Genomic DNA, 21317 nt, shown 5'->3' with positions numbered 1-21317 from the left:
ACAGATGTGTTGCCTTCCTTATGGAGACATTACCTTCAGTGTGTCACTTGACTGTGGTGTGCTACATTAGAATATTACATTCCTGTGTGAACGTATTTGGTCAGGTTACAAAGTGGGGGAGAATTGCAAATTGTATGCAGCTCGTTTAAGTGTTATGGATAGTGTCATAAACACTACAAAATATGTTTGGGTTATTCACATAAACAAAATTTAAAGATACATACAATGACAATACAGCTATGCTACTCAAATAAATATAATTAATGCACGCTAGAAAAACCTTGCAGTGCCAAAATTATCAATGAGGTTTCAAGAGCTGTTTGTTGACTGAAAATACTCGCAGGCTTTTATGACACAACAAAGGAAGGCCTTTTAAGGCTGTAGGATGGGTATTGGGAGTGGGCCATAGATTCAGATTCGGCTCAACCTTGTTTATACTTATATGAGTCACTGTGACGCAACTACGAAAAGGATCATGGGTCAGAATGGCTTGAAAAGTATGCTGGCTTGCATACTTCTAAATCCAACTGATGCTGTTGTACATTGTGGTATTTCTGGTATACTGCACTTAACATACAATGTACATGATATGCTAAAGCTTTCTCTAGATATTGGAACGCACTCTTACTTCAAATTTCCTGGCTAATCTAAGCCTTCCTATTGGCTATTTCAACACGAGAAATGAATACAGAGAAACAACAGCACCACCTCCAGGTATCAAAACGCCTTGATGTTTATTTGAAGTGATCCAGCCAGAATGATGAGAGGATTGCCTGGCTGTACAGCCGCTGTCAATTTTCCCAAACTTTAAAAAGCCAGATTGCCTTGAAAGTTTGCCTTTAACACCTCTGCACCTGCTTTCAGCTCATCACTCTTAAGACCTTTTGGTAAGTTGTCTTGTCTCGGCAACCACCCTGTTCAGTTGACCACATTGACGCTGTTACATTTCTGATTGTGGCAGTTCTTGTCTATTCATTTTTTCTGAAAAACGAACAGTTTCCTTCACATTTACAATTTACTTTCCATCTTCAACCTCTGTCCATCCACTCTCTTCCCTTTCCCCCTTCTTATTTCTTTATCATTTTCCATTACCCCTGCGTTCATCCTTTTTTCACCTCGTGTTCTCCTTTTTGTTTTCAACACATTTCCTCTCCAGTCTATACTGTTTATCAATATTCCCATTTTTCTCCTCTTTCCCTCTCCTCTCCTCCCATCAATTTTTTTTCTTTCATTTCCCTCGACACGCCTCCTCCTGACCTTATCGTTCATAGATGATAAGAAGAGCCCTTTCCGATTCATTTTCATCAGTTTGTCTCCCTCCTTGTAACCTCTGATCTATCTCTCCTTCACATTGTCCTTTACCTCACCACTGCTCGTATTCTATATTGTCCTTCCTGTATCTCCTCACCCTCTCTATCTCCCATCTCCCTAAATCATTTGCCCTTCTATATCTTGCTTTTACTCATCTTCTTCCCTTTACATACCATCCCTTCCTTCATTATCCTTCTCCTTCTAGGTCTTCTTGGATTTGCTCTCTTCATTACATTCATCAATTTCACTGTCCTGTTTCAACCTTCTCTTCTCCATTCTTTATACCCTTTCCAGTTCCAACTCAGTATTCTTCATCTTTTTTCCTTCCTATTCCTTTCCTCCTCTTTCTTCTCCCATCCACCTTTTGTCCCTTTTTCATCTTTACTCAACTCTTTTCTCTCCTGGGATGTCTTTCTGCATGGTGTTTTCAGGGTCCTTGTATCTATCTGGGTTTACTCCTCGTGCACCTGGTTTCCTTCCATTCCAAGAATATGTATGTTTTGTAAAGTGTCAGAGCTATGTGATCTTAGGTTCAAATAAAGCACTTAGAAATTAGTGTGTTAAGGAACACATAAAGGCTTATCTTGTTAATAGAGCTGTGATATACCAACAAGGCCAAATTTAAATAGTACACAAAAAAAAAAAACGTGGAATGTTCCAGCAATGTGTTGGACCACAATGTATCACCAGAAACGACTTCTGTGCACCTTGGTGGAGAGTCTCTTGAACTCTACTGGGGAAATGAAACACTATTCTTCTAAAAGATGCTCATTTAATTTGGTATTTTGACAGTGCTAGTGGAGAGCTTCATCTAAGATTTCAGCACAAAACGTCCCCTAGGTGATGAGTGGGGTTGAGCTTTGATGACTGTGAAGGTGATAACATATTCACATCATTTTCATCAAACCATCCAGTGACCCCTCATGCCCTATGGATCGACACATTGTCATCCTGGAGGAGAAAACTCCAATCAGGATAGAGGTGATCACTCAGAACAACTCTGAATTGATTTTCAGTAGGGCTCTACCCGAATATTCGGCCGTAACGGCGGTATCCGAATATTAATATTGAGATCTGAAAATTCGGAACCCCACACACACACGCACCACCTCACCCCCTGTCGGATGATCTGAATATTTGGATATTCATCATTAATTCGGGCCAAATATTCAGATCCCAGAAATTGCTATTCGGGCCAGCCCTAATTTTCAGTGATTCCCCCCACAGCATAACCAGTTCTCCTCACTGTAGGAGTCAGAGGTTCAGACTTCTCCATTTGTAGAATATATTTTGGAATGGAAAAAATTTGCAGTTTATAAAGAGACATCAAATATCACAAACTTATTATTACTTGGTGGTAATAAACACAGAATAACTGTAGGCAATCCAACAATAGTAGAGTCATACCAGTTTTTGTACGTATTTCTCCTCTGCATCAGAGGTGTTTACCAATGCCTTATCTAAGTGCATTAGAAGGGCGCCTCGCCTCTGGAGCTTGCCGTGTTGTCTATCTGGGTTTGGAGCCATCCAGAGCATTAAAATGCTGGATGTCCTAAAAATGGTCGGCAGCTTGTTTTAACTGACGACACCTTTCATTCCTCCATTTATTATAGGTTACTTTTGTCAGAGGCGCAAAAGAAGATTCAACCAGATTCACTTTGACTCACCATAATGTATCTGTCACATAGGCTGTTTTTTGCTGAATGATTTCTTTTCTTTAGATGAGATCATCAAGGGTCACCACTGAGAAGATTTTCACAGATGTCACTGAGCTCAACTCTCACCAGAGAACATCACTCCTAAGAATGCAGTGTTTGTATGACAATGGATGGACAGAGTTTCTCTATATTCTACTTTTAGGAGAGTACACCTAGTATATTTATATTCCTTTTTCCTCAGTAGACTGAAGGGAACTGGGTTATATCAGCCTTATTTGGATGTGTAAATGTGTAAGGCACCCTGCTGAGAGATCAGCCTTCAGAACTGGGTGCCAACATGTTGTGTTAACTCCTATGGTGTTTGCTGCTCCCCTTGATAGCAAGCTGCAATAAATCCTTCTGAGTCTCTCAGGAGTGCTTTCAGCATGAGTTAACCTGATCTCACCAGATTTCCATCACAATAATAGCTCTTCACTTTTATCTCTGAATGAAGGCTGCACAAAAAAACACCCAACAAGAAAAACAACCCAAAACATCAGGATTAAAAATATGCCACCGTCCTCCCCAAGCTATCCCTATTAAATCCCTCATCACATGAACACGACAGCCACGCTACAGGTCAACATTAATTTGTGGCTTCACCCTCAGTTCACACCCCTCTCCACTGTGAAAAGCCCCTTGTCTAAATTATTGCACCAACCCATCCAAATGTCATTGAGGACTTTATTTATATTATAGCATTTAATCAGTCTCCAAACCTGTGCACATAAAAACCTGGCGCGTGCATGTGGTACGAATGCAGAGAACAGAATTGGTGGCTGATAATTCTGCCCCTTTAACCGGTGTCAGGAGTTGTGTTGGTGAATTACTGCAGCTATTAACTGTCAGTACCAACTGTCTTTAGTTTTTTCATTTTGTTTAATTATTGTCTATTCCCTGCAGATGGAGAGAGTAATGAAAGGCACCTGTGTGAAAAATGATAACCTACTTTTCACAGCATATAAAACAGATAACAGTGAGTAAACAACATGTAATAAATGTTAGTACTTACAGCATGAAGGGACCGACATAGATGTTAATCAAGATCCCAAACATGCTGATTTATACAAATGGGTCAGAGAGTAGTAGTTTAAAGTAAGTACATTTATGTAGTACTGCATCTCAGTACAATTTTAGGGTACTTTAAAGTTTACATTTTTCTCCTTGATATTTTTACTCCACTACAATTCAAAGTTAAATGTTTCAACTTATACATTTATCTGATAAGTCTAGTTACTTTGCAAATTCTGTTTACAAAGTAGCCTATTATTGTTGGAAAGTCCCACAGTGACGTCTTATTAGGTGGAACATTATTTATCCAAAGGGGGAAACTACCCAGCAGTAAATAGTAAAATTAACTTCCCCTTCTGCTGCAGCATTAAAGTGACAAACACATTGATGCATCAATGAATATAGTCCCATGATGTAACATACATTATTACTTTGCCAAGGAACACGACGGAGTTATGTGACGATCAGCGTATGTTTGTCTGTTAATCTGTGAATCTGTCTGTCTGCGCAACATTACTCAAATACTAATGGATCCACAGATTTGTTAAAGATTTCTGCATCATTGCGAGATAGCGGCACGACGTCACTGTAACTATGACAAGTGAACACTACGTCAGCTGCCTGGTGATCATCACGATTGCGATCCTACTACAAATGCACCACTATGGACTTATCGGAAATGATACAAGAAACAATTGATTACATCGTGGGGGTGTCTCCCATCAATTCCTGCTGCCCGCTACATATTTAGGTCACATGATTTGGCATCTGTACATAACGTACACATGCATGTGCGTAGCGCAAGGTCAGGGAATGAACAGCACTGGTGGAGTTCCGCACTCTGTTTTTCTTGTTCTTAAATTGATCATTCTGCATAATTAAAACTTTTGCTTTGGTGCATCAAGTACCTCTTGATGCTAGTAGTGTACTTTTACTTAAGTAAAATTGTGAATGCAAGACTTCTATTTTCATTTCTGTGAGTCTGGAGGAAGTGCAAAAGTGTAGTTTTCTTTCAGATCACTTAAATTGCAAACTGATGAAAAGTTAGTATTGATTTTTTTGCCCAGTGATGCCAAAAATGACATTCCATAGCCCAGCTTTTCACTCAAAATGGGTTTTTACATTAAACATTTTGGTATTTACTTAGAGCAAAGGTGTCAGACTCATTTTAGTTCAGACCAAGCTGATCTCGAGTGGGCTGGACCAGTGAAATCAGAGCATAATAATCTATAAATGACCACAACTCCTAATTTTCTCTTAGTTTTAGTGCAAAAGCGAACATTCTCAAAATGTTCAGAATTTTTTGTGAGCTATCTTCTTACAAAACATTATAAGCAACCTGAAATTCCTAAAGAAAAATAAGATCAGTTTCAACAGTATAATGCCCCAGTTTATCATTTAAACATTACAACTTCCAGATCACTTCCAGTTTATCTATAAAGGCACAAAACATTTCATCACAAGCATCTGGAACTGAACAATCTAGTATTTTACTTTATGATCAAAACTTGTCAAGGTTTGCTTTTTTTTTTTTTTAATTTACCAATGTGAAAATTTACAGTTTGCAGTTGATGTCTTCTCTGTAATTTTTTGCACTTTGGAAAGTCATCCCATGGGCCAAACTGGACCCTCTTGGTGGGCTGGTTTTGGCCCACAGCCCCTATGTTTGACACCCCTGACTGAGAGGATCTGGATATGTCTCCCACTGGTCATCCAACACCACCTAACAGATTAAAATTAAAGTTTAGCATGTGAATTTTAGAATTAAAAATTTTTTTTTTTTTTTTTTTTGTTTTGTTTAGGTATTCAGTAAATTTGTTTTACTGCAACATCACATACTGTAACTGATCATGAGGTGGTCTGTTTATCCAGCAGAGGGCAACAGAAAACAATGTGAAACTGCATCCTTGAAGTTTCTGCTCTTTCTCTGTAGTATTTTGGTGTTTGTCTGATTCAAAAAAACAATCTGCCAGAAACATTTTATTATGTGTATGATCTCTTTTGACTGCTGCTTAGGTTTTATATATAGTTTTCTAGTCCTTAACTCTGTATCCAACCCTGTCATCAGCAGTAATTGATTGAAATTTACTGTACTTTATTATGTTTGTTCACTGTGAGGACATGAGCCTGAAGCCAATTTATTGTATTATATTAGCTAATAGCTTGCTAGACTTATTTCACGTACTCTCCACAATCTCATCTGGATTATAGAAGTGCTTATTTATGGTTGAATAGGCAACACGGCAATTATTTGACCAGGCACCACATGTGTTTGCCAATAGTGTCTGTAATTTAAACAAATTGGATATAAAATCGAAGTTTATTCATCATGGTGATTTGACAGTGATACCACAGCCTGTAATATCCTGTTGATGAGCATATGGGGAGACCACACTCTTATCTTCAGTTTTTTTCAATGCAGTTCAATCTTTCTCTCACTCTGGTGTTACTGGGCAAACATATGCCAGAAAATCATTTCCAGAAGTCGCATGTTACTGACCACATGGGTCAAGTATTGTGCTTTATTGAAAGTAATCTGACAAGGGCTGAATATATGAAAACCAGCAGCACAGCAGAACAGAAAATATTTACTTGAGGTCAATACTGTCATGAACAATAACTCCCAGTGCCAATCCACCCTCCATTTGTAAATCAAACATTCAATATGTACAGTACGAAAGATCATCCACATTTTTACAAAGTGGAACATCAAAGCAGTGCTAACTTGGGTCATTGAAGAACGCAATTAGACAAAAGCAGAGTGGCATTTGATGATTTCAAACATCACTAATCAAGGATTTACCTGCTGGAGACACAGATCCTGCTGAGTATTCCCAGAACTGTGAAGTCCATCAGGTTACTTCTAATTAGTCTCGCTGAGACCAGTCTGAGACAGATTGATATAATAGAACAGTTACGATCTCCGTGCTGAGGCATGTTGTGTGTTTTAAGTGTGCAGACTTCTAAAAGTGCGAGGATGAATCAACAACAGATTATATAATCAGCAGGAACAAAGCAAATGACATGAAAGTCATCGTTGTAGGAAACACACTTTTATAATTCGCTGCTTTAGAGGTTGATGCTGTAGCTATTAGCTTACAGCATCAAAAGTGAAAGCTTGTCTTGCTCTGTGCAAATGTCACATGTAATCTTGAGGCAATATTTGCACCCTTAGTTTCCTCTTTGTATGAGAAGTCTGGCTAACCATCTCCTGGCTCCAACCTGTGTTTGCTGTACAGAATGGGATCAAAAGTCTTGTCTAGCTCTTTCTCACAGTTTTGAACTGATCCTTTAGTGATGCCTCTCGTCCAAGTGTCCGCGCCAGTGAATCAGCAGGCACATACTGCCATGTGTTCACGCTGCTATAACTTGCCAAAATGCTTTATATAAAAAAAATTATTGTTTTACAGTGGCTGCTCATATTCAGGTCAGGTTCGTTGGCTGGTGAAATTGAAAAGGAAGGTTATTGTGCATGATCAAGCGTTTCCAGTCTCAAATGCTAAATCTTTCTTTCTTTGTTGTCCTTCTTTTCAGGTGAGACACCCACCTGTCTGAGATGGTTCCACTAAAACTGCTTCAGCTTGGCGGTGTTCCTCTGTCAGTGTTTATTGATAAAGTGCCTGTAATAGCCTGGTGCTTTGTGTCAGCTTGAAGTAGATCCACTGAGGCCCCTGAGGAAGCTGTAACCAGGCAACTACAGCGGGCCGTGATCTTTACTTCTGTCAAAGAAAATGGAAGGTCATACGCAGAGGCCAGGTCCTAAATTGTTGAGGCAAGGTCAGAGAGATGAAAGAATTTGTTGTACAGCTATCACAAAAATTCCTGTCCGTCTGTCTGTCTGTCCATCCATGACAGTCAGGAGGTTCCTCTTCCAAGCTGTCAAGTAAGCTTGTGTTATGCAAAAGTCAGTAACGTGTCTGTCTATGCATTATTAATACTACGGAAGACACGCTGGTAATCTAGACACAGAAATATCTTCCACTTGATGAATTTTTATCAATTTGTTTCATAACCACAGTCATGCAAAAAGGGTTTTCCCTGATTTCATAATGCACGATAGTGTCTGTGCAGGAAATTCACAATATTTAAGTTATGACACCCAAACTAATAAATGAATAAAAGCAGGAAATGTTACCTGAAATAAACCCTCCCTTGCAGATGTGAAGAAAGAAGGAAGCACCTGATATGAGGCGGAACCATTAAGGCAATTCAATAGAAAGATAAGAAAACAAGGACATATTGACTGAGCTGATCTATGTGTTTGACCTGTAAATGAGCTGCCTTTCTGTTTCACTGCGTCCTGCAGTTGTTACCAAGTACTATACCACGACTGGGAATCAACAGGCAGCAGCACTCACACTGATTCTGACCTTTTCTTCTGCCAGGATAAAAAATCAAACATGCACACTGCAATTGACTTTGTCTGACATCCTGGTAGACAAGATTTTTAGCAAATATAATTTTGTAGCACGTCTAGATTATAATAACTCTTCACAAATCCCTCTCTGCATGGACACATCAAGTTCAGGGTATATCCTTTTACTATTAATATTGGATCGAGCGAATTATGCTCTATTCTTACAGTCAAGCGACAGGCAAATTATGACTTAAGAGAATTTAAATTGCTCAAAACAACAGCTTGAGCAAATCTCTGGCCAGCTAGCTCATGTTGTTCCTGTGATCTGGAGAGGTTGCTTATATGAGAATGTCTCTAAATTAAAATGCAGCGAGCCAAGATGCTAATCTTTCTGGAACTGCTCCACTGACAAGGAGAGTGTGGCCCTGTGGGCTCATTAAGTGTTTGTCTCCAGCTGCGCTTCATTTCATAGCACAGCAATGTGCCCACAGCCTGGTTACAATGGTTAACAGTGTAAATTTAAGTTCCACTCATTGTCAAGTGCCACTGGAGTATGTCAGCACCTCCGGCATCTTGGGTCCTTCATTCCAAACAAAAAGAACATCAATGTTCCACTCAGTGGTGTTGGAAAAGGACAGACAGGTGAGAGGAGTGAAGTATAGATGGAGAGAAGAGATTTGGCATCCAGCAAAGGTTGACTCAGGAAAAGGAAGCGGAAGCACATAGTCTATTATGCTGACGAGAACCTATGAGAGCTCTCTTAAGTGCTTAACTGCCTGCCAGGTGAACAGGTTTTGTTTTTTGTAAGGTGTGAAAACATCATACGCTTGACCTCCTGACATCCTGTCAAAACTACAAGGCAGCTTACAGCAAAAATCTTTTCCTCTTAGCTGAACTTTGAGACAGAAGTATTCCTGCTAATATGCAGCGTCCCTGTGTGAATATTTCACACTGACACCCGTTGATCTCTCATACATTTTCTCCCCGCCACATGCTGTTTAACATTTTTTGCGCCAAACACAACACTCATTTATTCAGCACTACATGCACATCTGAGTCTTGTTGTGATCTCAGACTAACCTTTAAATAATGCACACAGAGGCAGTGCACTGAATTTGACCTCAGAAGCAAAGACTTTGAAATATTTAATATTTAGAAGTAGTTTCTTATATACACTGTATCATACAATGATATGTAAAGAACTTCTGACTGGTGCTTGGTTATACACATCATCTCTAAATTAGGATTTAGGATCCCACAGTTGAACTGATTCCTAAGTTAAAATGCTTCTCAATTTACATTTTGACTTTCACAGGAGACTTCAAATCAATCAGTTATCTCTTAAGAATGATAAGGATGACCTGAAAAGTCTATTTCAGTCAAAAAGTTACCCACAGAAAGCAAAAAAGAGAACAAAAATGTAGCAGAAGACGTGAGAATCAAGATTGTGACAAATCTAAATCAAATATCACGACACAGACATCATCATTGAAGACAAAGTAAATGTTTTAATACAATTAAATAGCACAAAGTAACTAACAGCAGGTTTACTCTGAGATCTCGCTATGCTACAAAGTGCTCTTTATTGCCAACCACACCATAAACTATAACTGTGTCATGTTTTATATACAGCAGAAGAAACCTGCTCTCACAGAGTCATTTACTGCCACTTTTATTTCTTTTTATTGCAGGTGATATATGGTTGTTGTATGGCACATTTTATGAGCAACACTGCCCCTACACACACACACACACACACACACACACATATATATACATTTATATACTAGAGGTCAGACCTTGGCTGACAGCATGAAGTGTGTACAGCTCCTGCCAAGGTTCAGTTAAAGATCATTACACCAACAGTGGTGATTTTAGGTAATGAGAAATGCATTACGCCGATGATCATCTGATAGGACGCCTAGAGACACATTTAATGCACTAATTTTTTCTCCTTCAGTTGTAGAACAAGCTACTCCGCTGATAATCATTAAGACATCACAGTTCACAATCCCTCAATATGTCTGTCAATACTATTAACATAAAACAGCTCATTAAAAAGAGCCTTTGCTGTTCCCCAATCCCCTTGGTCCTTTCTGCACTCTCTGCAGACGACATGAGATTTGCAGCAGGTAGAAGTGTGAAAAGCAAAACCTAAACAGCTGATACTCATTTAAACACGACTCCTGAACAGATCCCAGTGCTTCAGAGAGAAAACATGATGCACGTGTACCAGATTAAAAGGCTGTCTTTTCATTTGTACATGTCCACAGCACATTGAGGATGGATACAGACAACAGTTACAAATGTGCTTGTGTAAAGTGTCTGTTATTGTCCTGCTGTTCTCAAACTTCTCCAACCTTTGCACCATCATTTTGTTATCTACTTCCTCATACATGTGAGCTCATTTTGAATTGAGGGCACACTGGTTAAGTGTCTTCAGCCCGCTCCCTCTGGGCTACTGTTGTGAGGTTTATAACTTTGAAAATGTCAGCCTTACTTTTGCACGCAACACAGCAACAAAAGCTCCAAAGGATGGCACAATGAGAGCTGAGGAGCCCCCACCAGTGTCTTTGTCTTCCAGTGAAAGAGCTTGGATTTAAGTGTTGAAGCTGATAGAGCCGTTACTCAGGACTGACCCCTTGGTAACCTCTGTGCTGACGGTGGACAGCGGGACGCTCTCGTACCTCTCTGCCACCCCCCAGCAGCGACAGCGCATCAGTGTGGACTTGAGCTGCTTTTGGAAATTGCTGTTGAGGAAACCGTAGATGATGGGGTTGATGCAGGTGGAGATCATGGCCGTGAGGTGGCAGAATGAGAAGATGATGTCGTGGTCACAGGACGGGATGGCCTCGTGGTACCAGTCGAACACTGTGTTGAAGACATTGAGAGGGAGCCAGGAGAGGGCGAACGCCACCACTATGGAGAACAACATGGCATTGATCCTCGAGGAGCCCTTGTTCTTCTTTTGGGTGGTGTTCTTGCCACGCTCCACCATGTCCTTCCTCCTCCTGAGGCGCAGGAACACGTGCAGGTAGCAGCCCATGATGAGGACGAGAGGAAGGAAGTACTGGAAGATAAGCAGCGAGGTGAAGTAAGCTCGCCGCTCTTGAACCGATGGCCACGACTCCATGCAGACGAGGTGGTCGCTGACTGGGAAGGGGAGGCTCAGGTTCTGGAAAGGCAGGGTGAGCACGCTGTACGAGAGGAAGGGCACCGAGATGAGGCAGGCCACGATCCAGGTGATAGCCACGGCCATGTAGGACTGACTCACCATGGGCTTCCATCCGGTCGGGTGGACAATGAGCTGATAGCGCTCCATGGCGATAAGGACAAGGGAGAAGATGGAGACAGTGACTGATATGCACTGGATGAAGGGTGTGAGCTTACAGAGGGCCTCCCCGAGGATCCAGTGGTCCATCAGAGTGTAGATGATAGTGACCGGCAGGCAAATAATGCACATGAGAATGTCTGAACACGACAGGTTGGCGATGAAGATGTTGGTGACGTTGTGCATCTCCTTGTGCCGCGTGATGACAAACACCAGGCAGGAGTTCCCAATGAGACCGACCGCCATCACTGTGCTGTAGGCAATGATGAGGAACGTGGTGCCGCTCACTGAGAGCGAGCAGTCGGTGAAGTCCCACGGTATCTCTCTCCACAGGGCATGGTTGTGATTGGTGCTGTGCTGCAGCTCCATGGTGGGTTTCCTGTGCTCACTTCAAAGCCAGAGAACTAATTGAACTAATTTGTTTTGTCCCACCTGCTGTAATTACTTCATGAATAACATTTTCATTTTTTAATTTCCCTAATCCTTAGTCTCTGGCAGGCTTTACAGCAATCGTCATTTGTAGCCTGGGGGGGAAGAAAACAGAAAGAAATGAGTAACCTTAGGGAAGGGTACTTTTAAGCTTGTGTATTTTTCACATTAAAGGACTGGTTTATCACTCAAATGGAAATGTAGCTCCCATAAAAATTGCAGCATGAAAAAGGAAATTGACCATCACAGCTGAAACAGCTCATTTCATCATTAGACTCTTTTAAGTTAGGATATGTGGCAGAAACTAATTCTCTTGCCTCAGAATGGGATTTTCAAATTTGTAGCTTCTGGATGTAATTCCACAAGTGTCTTTTATGGTGATGTGTTTACTTGTCCAGTTTCACCTTTGTATTCACTGGCAGTGGACCCAATGTTACACAAACACAAATTTTTGAAGGGAATAATTAATGTTTCAGGAATGATATCGGGAGCCTGCGAGCAGAACGCACATTTTCTGCCTCCTCGAGTGCACAGCCATAAGAATAAATGATGCACTGATGGAATATCATCAAGAAAACAGCACAGATCCAGATTTTGTGGCATCGCTATAATGACGTGCTGACTTAAATTTCCATCACAATAACGGCGATAATGGCTGCTCCTTCAGAGACAAATAATTGCTCCCTCGCACTGTTTTCTTCCCTTTCTGACAGCGGGAATTTGTTCTGTCACTGTCCATAAAGGAGCTGACACCTTTCACTGTCACTGAACATTCACAGGAGCTTCCCCAGCTCCTCGAGGACACGTTACACTGTCCAACAAATTAATGAACTGGAAAGCGCAACAAAAGCTCAATTCCATTACACCAGGAGCAGCTGAACAACGTGTGGATGTGTCCATATATATGAGTGTGTACATGCAGCGGGGAAAACAGTGCTGATTAACTGAGATGTTTTGCCCACGGCTCTATTCCTCCAGAAATTAGTTTTGCAACAGAGCTATTCTAACAGAATGACATCTACAGGATTTCAAGGATTTATCATTTTTAATTGAGGACTCCTTAACAATGATAAATGCTGACAGGGAGTGCATTAGTTTCTAGTGGCTGTATCTATTATGGGCTGTAATGTCCTAATAGAATGTGCTGTTTCGTCTCTGCTGCTTTACAACGAAGCCAGACTAACAAAAGGACGATTTTTTGTACCTAGAAGTACGATATCACAACTTGAATTCCTTTGCTGGTGCACAGTTTTCTTTGTTTGGCCGTCTGGATAAATAATCCCCTCCTGCATGTCAACCAGACTAAACCTGGCTGGATTTCTGAATATGTTGTCCCCCTCCTGCAGCCTTGATGCAGATTATTTATGGCAGAATTTGGCCATTTAAAGTGATGCATTGCTTTGTGTTGTGTCTGCTGGCAACAGAGGGGAACATTTACCATGGGAATCATTAAAGTCTGACATGAAATTTCATCCTTAATGTGCAAATTGTACTGACACATAAGAAAACAGCCCTGCAGAAAAATAAAAATAGGCTGCCAGAGAGGAACCGTGAAGTGACTGCAGGAAAAAAACAAACTAAGAAATCGTAGCTCATAGGGATTTATTGTGTCAGAGTAGCGACTGGGAAATTACAGATTTTTCTGCATCATCATTAGCTCTGTGCTGTCACCTGAACAAAAAACACTTTGGCAGGACACAAAACGCACATGCAAAAATGACTGTAGACATTAAACACCGGCGGAATAAACACATAAAGCAATGAAAGTGTGAGGGGGGTTATTGTAGGCTATCCTGCCCTCAGTCTGTCCAGCTGTCCAGGGTCCACTGTCTGTCTCTGACCGTATGTCTGTCTGCTCTGACTTTCAGGTAGAGACTCAGTCCGGGGAGCTGTCTCCTGTCCGGGGACACCATCACTTCTGTCCCCCTCTGGACCTGCTGCATGTCACCTAAAAAGCGCTTCTTAGGTTATACTCAGAGTTTTATTTATGAAAAACGGCCGGTGGCAAAGAAAAATGAAAGTGGAAATCCTATCAGGAGGGAGTTTCGCCTGACAGCGCAGAAAATTTAAGGCTATTAAAACTCTCCATGCGCACAACAAGAATCCAAAAGAAATACTGGAGCTAATATTTGAAGTCACCACATCTTTAATTCATATGATTTAAAAAATCTGGAATAATAAAATAACCGGCCCCTCTTCTTTCAGGTAACCCGCCACCACAGCACAACAGAGTTACAGCTTTGCACAAAACGCCATCCAGAGTGTCTTACCGGCTCCTTGTGGGACCTGCAGCGGTGTTTTTAGCATCAGGTGAGTCACAGCAGAGTTTTTGGTGGAGGGGAAGGTAGGAGGCGTCCCACCGGGATCACTGATCGCAGCGGAGATACCTCTTAAAGCGACCTCAAGCCTCAGACTCAGGCGGGGATGTGACTGGGAACATCTTACATAATAACTTCTCCGTGGCACAAACGCGCGTACGCGCGGGCCGCCGGCGCGCGCCCACACAGGGAGCAGAGGGGGGTACATTTAGTTATTCGACATTTGTGCATATGGTCTGTTTCACCCACCTGAAGCCCAGAAATATATCAGAGAGCGACATGAGATGATTCATTTAGTGTCTTGTAAAGAGACATGCTGAGCCTGAATATAATGAGGCAACTTTCATAAATCCCAAATGAGAAATCTGTAATATCACAGTAATATAATATTCAAATACGATGTTATTGCAGTGCAGAGGATTCTGTATTTCCAAATCACAAAGCTGGCTGTATGATGTCTGGGCACAGCATGCTATACATATATGAGGCTATATTGTATTCTTCTTTCCAAGAGCACAGATTATAATATGGATGCACTGCATGAGATGTTGCCAGACAGATTTTATTCATTATCATACTGCAGAATGGATTTAATGCAAACACACACTACCAGTCAAAGGTTTGGACACACCCTCTTATTCGATGCTTTTTATTTATTTGTGTTATTTTCTACATTGTTGATTAATACTAAAGATTAACACTTATTATGTACAACATAATTCTATATATATTCTTTTATAGTTTTGATGTCTTCAGTAATAATCTACAATGTATAACATAATTAAATTTAAAAAACATTGAATGAGAAGGTGTGTCCAAAGTTTTGACTGGTAGGGTATAAAGTGCCTCTTTTGCACATAACTGTATGTTCTATGAGTGTTTCCGAAGTGCTAAAAATCCCAAATGCTGCAAGAATTGAATAATAAACATAGCTAGATACTGGTGGAATGTCAAATTGCACGTCTGTGTATCACAACAAGACTATAAAACTGACCTCCCTATCAGTCATGAAGATCATTAACCTCGTGATTGTATCTGAATGTATCTGCACACCTACAGCAGTCCATATCAAAGCTCATCACCCATGTGCAGTGCTCTCTGCAGCTGCAGTACACATCTTTACAGAATTTTCCACATCCATACCATCATCACCATTTAAATCTCTGTTCAGTTCGCTCTGCAGCTAACACCTACAACTATATTAAACTCGATTTTTGCACCTCCCTTGCTTGTGCAACAGATTGTTAACTGCTTCTTCACACTGTCCCCACACACTCCTGTTTCAAATGCAGGCTGTTTGAGAGAACAGTAATAGCTGTTTGTCTGAGAGGCAGAGCGGTGAAATGACTTGCCACCAACAACAACAGCTCTGTGGGTGTTTACTTGACACAGAGGCTCGGGTGTCAAGTCACTCAAGACGACAAGTCTGTGCACATATTCTTCTGAGATAGGCAGGAATACTGGGAAGGAGATGGATTATTTTTTGGTCTCTAATGAGTAATTGGTCAGTGTATTGCGACAAGGAATGACTGCTGAACCTCCTTTCTATGTGTGCAATCAATGCTGTCACTCACATTTGGAGTTTCCTTGAACTGGCATTGCTTTGATCGATGGACAGAAGAAAGCATTTCTTACAGCAGGTCTAGACAGCTGAACACTACCGTGAGCAGAAATAGTATTTTTTGACAGTGTGTCCACCAGTTTAATATGATTGATAACTAACAGCGTGATTCAATAGAAGGCCCATGAAGTTTGTGCTGCCGGAAAATGAATAATGCCTTTCATGGACACGGGAACATTGTGTCTACAACTGAAACTTCTGTCACAGAGCACAAAAAAAAAAAAAAAAAAAAAAGCAGAGGATTTCTGTTCCATGTTACATGATAAGGTAGCGCAAGAACAGATAACATGCTCCAAACATTTGCGAAACATTATCTTGCTGTCACATGAAATATTTGATTTTATTTGGTGCATGCTATCAGCTGTTTACTCTCCCATCCTGAGCCCATTTACACAATACATCATGTAACTTGATTCAAATGTGGCCATATTTGGATTCAGAGAGAGACTCATGTTACATAAGACGGTCGTACAAGAGGTTCTTGTGGGAAAATTGTTAATAATTTTATGTGTGACTTGCAGTGTAAATCAATGAAGTGCACTGCCTCATTACCGCTAGATTGTTCCCATAGAGTGGAGCTCCTTATATTCATGTTTGTCAGTGTTTGGTGAGCCGCTGAATCTGTGTATTTTCAAGTGCAAAGCCGGTTCTTGTGATTTATTTGTGCTGACAAAAACTCTCACTTTAACAGACTTAATATTCTCTGCTGTGCAGTCAGGCGTCCAAATTGTTTTTAACGGCAGGAAGCCAAAGCTAGGAAAGAAATGGTGGCTCTGTAACTTCACACTTTGTTCAGCTGTATTTGAAAATAAGTAGGGAAAAAAAATTAAAGAAAGAAAGAGAAAAGAAAACTGCCCTGCTATGCACGTGTAAACACATAAATGTGAAGAAAATATTTGTATTTTCCAAACTGAAAAAAATCCCCCAAACTTTTCATTCATCCAGGCTGGAACAGTTACTCAGAGTGAGTCTTTGTTTTGGCTCAAAAACATAGTAATGCTAGTGTTTCGAAGTATATCATGTGATGTAGAAATGAATGTGCTCTACATGAACAGAAATTAGAATATCAAGAATATTCTAGAATAGTTATAATAAAGTGTAGACTAAAACTGAACTAAAATTCAAGGTAAGTTCTATTCAAATAAAGTTAAGATATTGGTGTGAGTAGCACAGATGGACTGAAGTTATAGAAATAATGTAATTTATTCAGTTTAGCACATAGAAAAGAGTCCATTGTTTATTGGTGAATTCTAATGTGAACATAATTTAAAGACAGAACAGACTCTTAACTACTTCTGATAAATATCGCTATATAAGGCCAAAAAGAATTGTGTTCTGTTATTATCTTACTGAAGACAATGGTAGATACAATAAATTCTGTAAAGATAATATCTATTTATATCATGGTGACAGGTGTTTCTATCAAATTAGGTCAGTCTGTGTGCAGCAGTTACTGGAATGAACTCTGTACAGCTCAGTTCCATTTAACTCGGTTCAATTCAGTTATATTTATAAAGTGAAAATTTAAAACACATGTGGTCTCAGGGCACTTTTACAAAAGTAAGGTCAAGAGCAGCTTCTTCTTCTTCTTCTTCTTCTTCTTCTTCTTCTTCTTCTTAGGTGTCTTGCGTAATCACATTGACGACCATGCCTTTCCACTTTTCTCTGTCGTATGTTGCATGTAGTATAATGTTGGCATTCAGTGTATTTGTCCAGTCTTTGATGTTGTCAATATATGTCATTCTCTGGCGTCCTTTGGCTTTCTTCTCTTCTATTTTGGATGTTATCGCAAGATTCTCTATACTATTCCTCCTCATCACATGTCCTACGAATTAATTTTTTCTCGATTTGATGGTTGCCAGCATTGTTCTTTTCACATTCATTCTCATAAGCACCTCTTCATTGGTTACTCTTTCTACCCACGATATCTTTAGCATTCTTCGTAAGAACCACACTTCTGTTGCCTGGAGTCTCTTCTGCAAATTGTTTGATATTGTCCACATTTTGCATCCGTATAGCAAGACTGAGCAGATATAGCATCTGAGGATTCTTATTTTTGTCAGCATAGTGATGTGTGTATTCATGAAGATGGTCTTTTTCTTGTTAAAAGCATCTTTGGCTATGGCAATACATCTCTTGATCTCCTGGTCTGATCTGCCATCTGATGTTAGCTTGCTGCCGAGGTAATTGAAATTCTCGGTCTGTTTGATATTGTCTCCTTTTGCTGTTATCTTACACACGGGCGACTCTGTTTTCTTCGATACTGTCATTGTGAATGTTTCCTTTGTGTTCAGGGATAAATCCAGTCAAGAGCTTACAATATTTTAAAGATGAATACATTTGTCCCCTTACAGAAGCAGTTAGCAACAGTGGTTAGACAAAACTCCCTTTTAACAGGAAGAAACCTCCAGCAGAACCAAGCTCGGAGAGGGCAGACATCTGCCTCGACTGGCTAGATGGAGGGGAGAGAGACCAACAGATAACAATAAACACTGGGTCTGTTGGTGGGGCCACAAACATGGAGCTAGTCTGTACCTAGTCTTGTATATACCTCATCATTCTGTTAGAAGTAGGAAAAAGCTCTCCATGTTTGTATTTCCTTAAACCAATCGATGGTGCCTCTACAAAACTGTGATCGGGGAGTAAACAGTTGCATGCAGGTCGTCACTAACATGGATAGTCCACTGAAACAACCAACCAAGCCTGCCTTATTATAAAACCTGAATTCTTGACAAAGCTTACCATTTTCACCATGTAGTTTTGCTGATCAGACGTTGCTCCTCTCTGTGTTCGAGGGGATTTTGAAAGCACAGATAGCGGGAGAGGAGGAGAAAGTTTAATTCCGAGCAGAAATTGCCAACTTTTACCCACCATCAACATCTGGTGATGTTGATCAAGTCTAGTCTGGAGTCAGTGACACCTGCAGAGAGGACACAGCACAATCTACAAGACAGAGACACAAAGTTAATGGTGGAATAAATGCATGGGAAGTGAAAGAGAGAAGAAGTGCTCTGTGCGTCATGGGAGGTCCTCCAGCAGTCTGGGCCTGTAGCAACATAACACGGGCCACTTGAGACAACCTTCACTATGAACTTTAGCAAAGAGGAAAGTTTTTATCTTAAAAGCAGAGAGGATCTCTGCCTGCTGAACCCAAACCGGGAGTCTGACAGCTTAAGGCCCTGCCGCCAACTCTACTTTTAGAAAGTCTAGGAAGCAGACGTGAGCCTGCAGTGTGGTAAAAGGTTCTATTAGGGCAGTGAGGTACAATAAGGTCTTAAAGCTACACAGGAGCTTGGTTATTAGGGGACTTTGTATGTTAGAAGAAGGATTTACAGTTCTATTCTTGATTTTACAGGGAGCCAATGAAAAGAAATGAATATGGGAGAAATATGATGTCTATAAGTAGTTGCTATCAGTGCCCCCACTGCAGCATTTTGGACTAGACAGAGGTTTTTCAGATGGAGGTGTTGGGCATCTTGATAATAGAGAATCTGTTTACTCTTATTTCAGTACATTTTCTGTTTATCTTTCTTGTTATTAGTATTAGCATACACTTTGCATCTGTACTTGTGTTATTTTATTTTTCTTATTTATTTTAATTCTTATTTTTTCTCGACACTTTACACACTGAGACACTTCACATGAGCACTTTTAGAAAACTGCATTTTGTACTTTGTATTCCTTGTGATTTCTATTTTATCACTAACCTCTGTGTAATTGTGTATATATTTCACTAACCTTTGTTTAGTGTTTATTTTACTCTGGCAAAATAATTTCCTCCAGCATGAATAAAGTAGATCTTATCTTATCTTAGAGAATTACAGGAATCTCGCCTAGAAGAAACAAATACATTGATTAGTTTTTCAGCATCATTGTGAAGCATCCTGCTTCCCAGTTTTTACAATATTGCACAGAAAGAAAAAAAATGTCATTCACTTATGCTATTGTAATATTGCTCCATACGAATATTTTATTTTGCTGCATTTATTGGCTGGCATAAATGTGCCCATATATCAGACGGTGATGAGGACTTTGTTCATACATGTATGAGCTGATGTCGTAGGGCAAAGAAAAAATAACTGATACACTAATGAAGTAAAAGCTTCACGTATCGTCCCTCAGAGATGATCTGATGGATTTAATTTGTGCGTTTTGAGATTTGGTGATGCTGACCAGTTTTTTAAATTGCTGTGTTTCATTGTGACATGCATGTGAAAGTACAATAAGTTGAATTCAAACTGAAGGCTTTTTTTGGACATATTTGTACAAGAAAACATGTTTTTTGAAACAGTAAATACAGATAAAGGGGGCCTCAGATGCTAGTATTGCCCACTTTAGCAGAAATAACTCCTTATAGGCATTTAATATAACTGCTGACTTGTCTCTGACATCGATCAGCTGAATGGGTTTACATTTCGGTTTACTCTAGGCCATTCCATAATCCTCTGTTTCTTCTTTCTGGCCTATTACTTGGTGGATTTTCTGGTGTGCTATGATGTCTAAAGAGTATTAATTTGTTGAAATGTCCACTTTTGGTTCACCTTCAGCTTTCAGACAGATGGCTTCACATTTTCCTCAAGTGTTCTTCAATATGATGCAGAATTCATAGTTGAATTGATGACTGTAAGCTGCCCAGTTCCCGAGTCAGCAAAGCAACCCTAAACCATAATATTTCCACCACCATGCTTCACAGTTGGTATGACCTTGCTCTCCTGAAAAGCTGCCTTTGATCTCCGCCAAACATGCCTACTGCAACTGTAGCCAAATAGCTGTATCTGTGATTCATCTGTCTGGAGCACATTATTCCAAAACGCCTGATATTTGCCTGAATGTTCTCGGATAAACTGTAGTTTCTCTGAACCTCTTTCTGATTGAAGGAGAGCATTTTGACACCGAGAGTTACCTGAAGAGCCTGTGATGAAATTTTGATGTTCTTGGAGACTTCTTAGAGAGCTCTCTGGGCGTTGGCATGATGAAACCACACACTTCAGTAAGCAAAGAGAACACCAGACCCTACAAATTATAAATGAAAAATAATGTTTAGATAAGACAGGCTCTGTGTGAGGTTATGATAATCGACACTTCATCTCGAACCTCTGTTTCTAACTTTGTAAATCTGAAGGTGTGATGAATATCCATGTGAATTATGATGAGTTTTATTCATTTAAATATGAAAATAACAAAAAAATCTATTTTATGTGTCATTTCTGTGGTCAATTTTATGTTATTTGCCTCTTTTGAC

General features: G+C 40.1%; 1 protein-coding gene across 1 annotated transcript; it reads right to left on the bottom strand.

The window, feature by feature from the left end:
- Window positions 1-9864: 9864 nt before the first annotated feature.
- npy8br (neuropeptide Y receptor Y8b) lies at window positions 9865-14574 on the bottom strand. Its single transcript, XM_023278860.3, has 2 exons — window positions 14407-14574; window positions 9865-12231 (listed from the first exon to the last, which is right to left on the bottom strand). The coding sequence occupies exon 2, from the start codon at window positions 12074-12076 to the stop codon at window positions 10976-10978; it is 1101 nt and encodes a 366-aa protein (XP_023134628.1). The 5' UTR covers window positions 12077-12231; window positions 14407-14574; the 3' UTR covers window positions 9865-10975.
- Window positions 14575-21317: the final 6743 nt, after the last annotated feature.

Source organism: Amphiprion ocellaris, chromosome 6 (genome assembly GCF_022539595.1).
Source record: "Amphiprion ocellaris isolate individual 3 ecotype Okinawa chromosome 6, ASM2253959v1, whole genome shotgun sequence".
Taxonomy (NCBI): Eukaryota; Metazoa; Chordata; class Actinopteri; family Pomacentridae; genus Amphiprion; species Amphiprion ocellaris.
This window is presented reverse-complemented; position numbering and strand designations above follow the sequence as displayed.

Coding starts and splice junctions, on each gene's coding strand:
- npy8br (XM_023278860.3), bottom strand. CDS start 12,076: ATGGAGCTGCAGCACAGCACCAATCACAACCATGCCCTGTGGAGAGAG.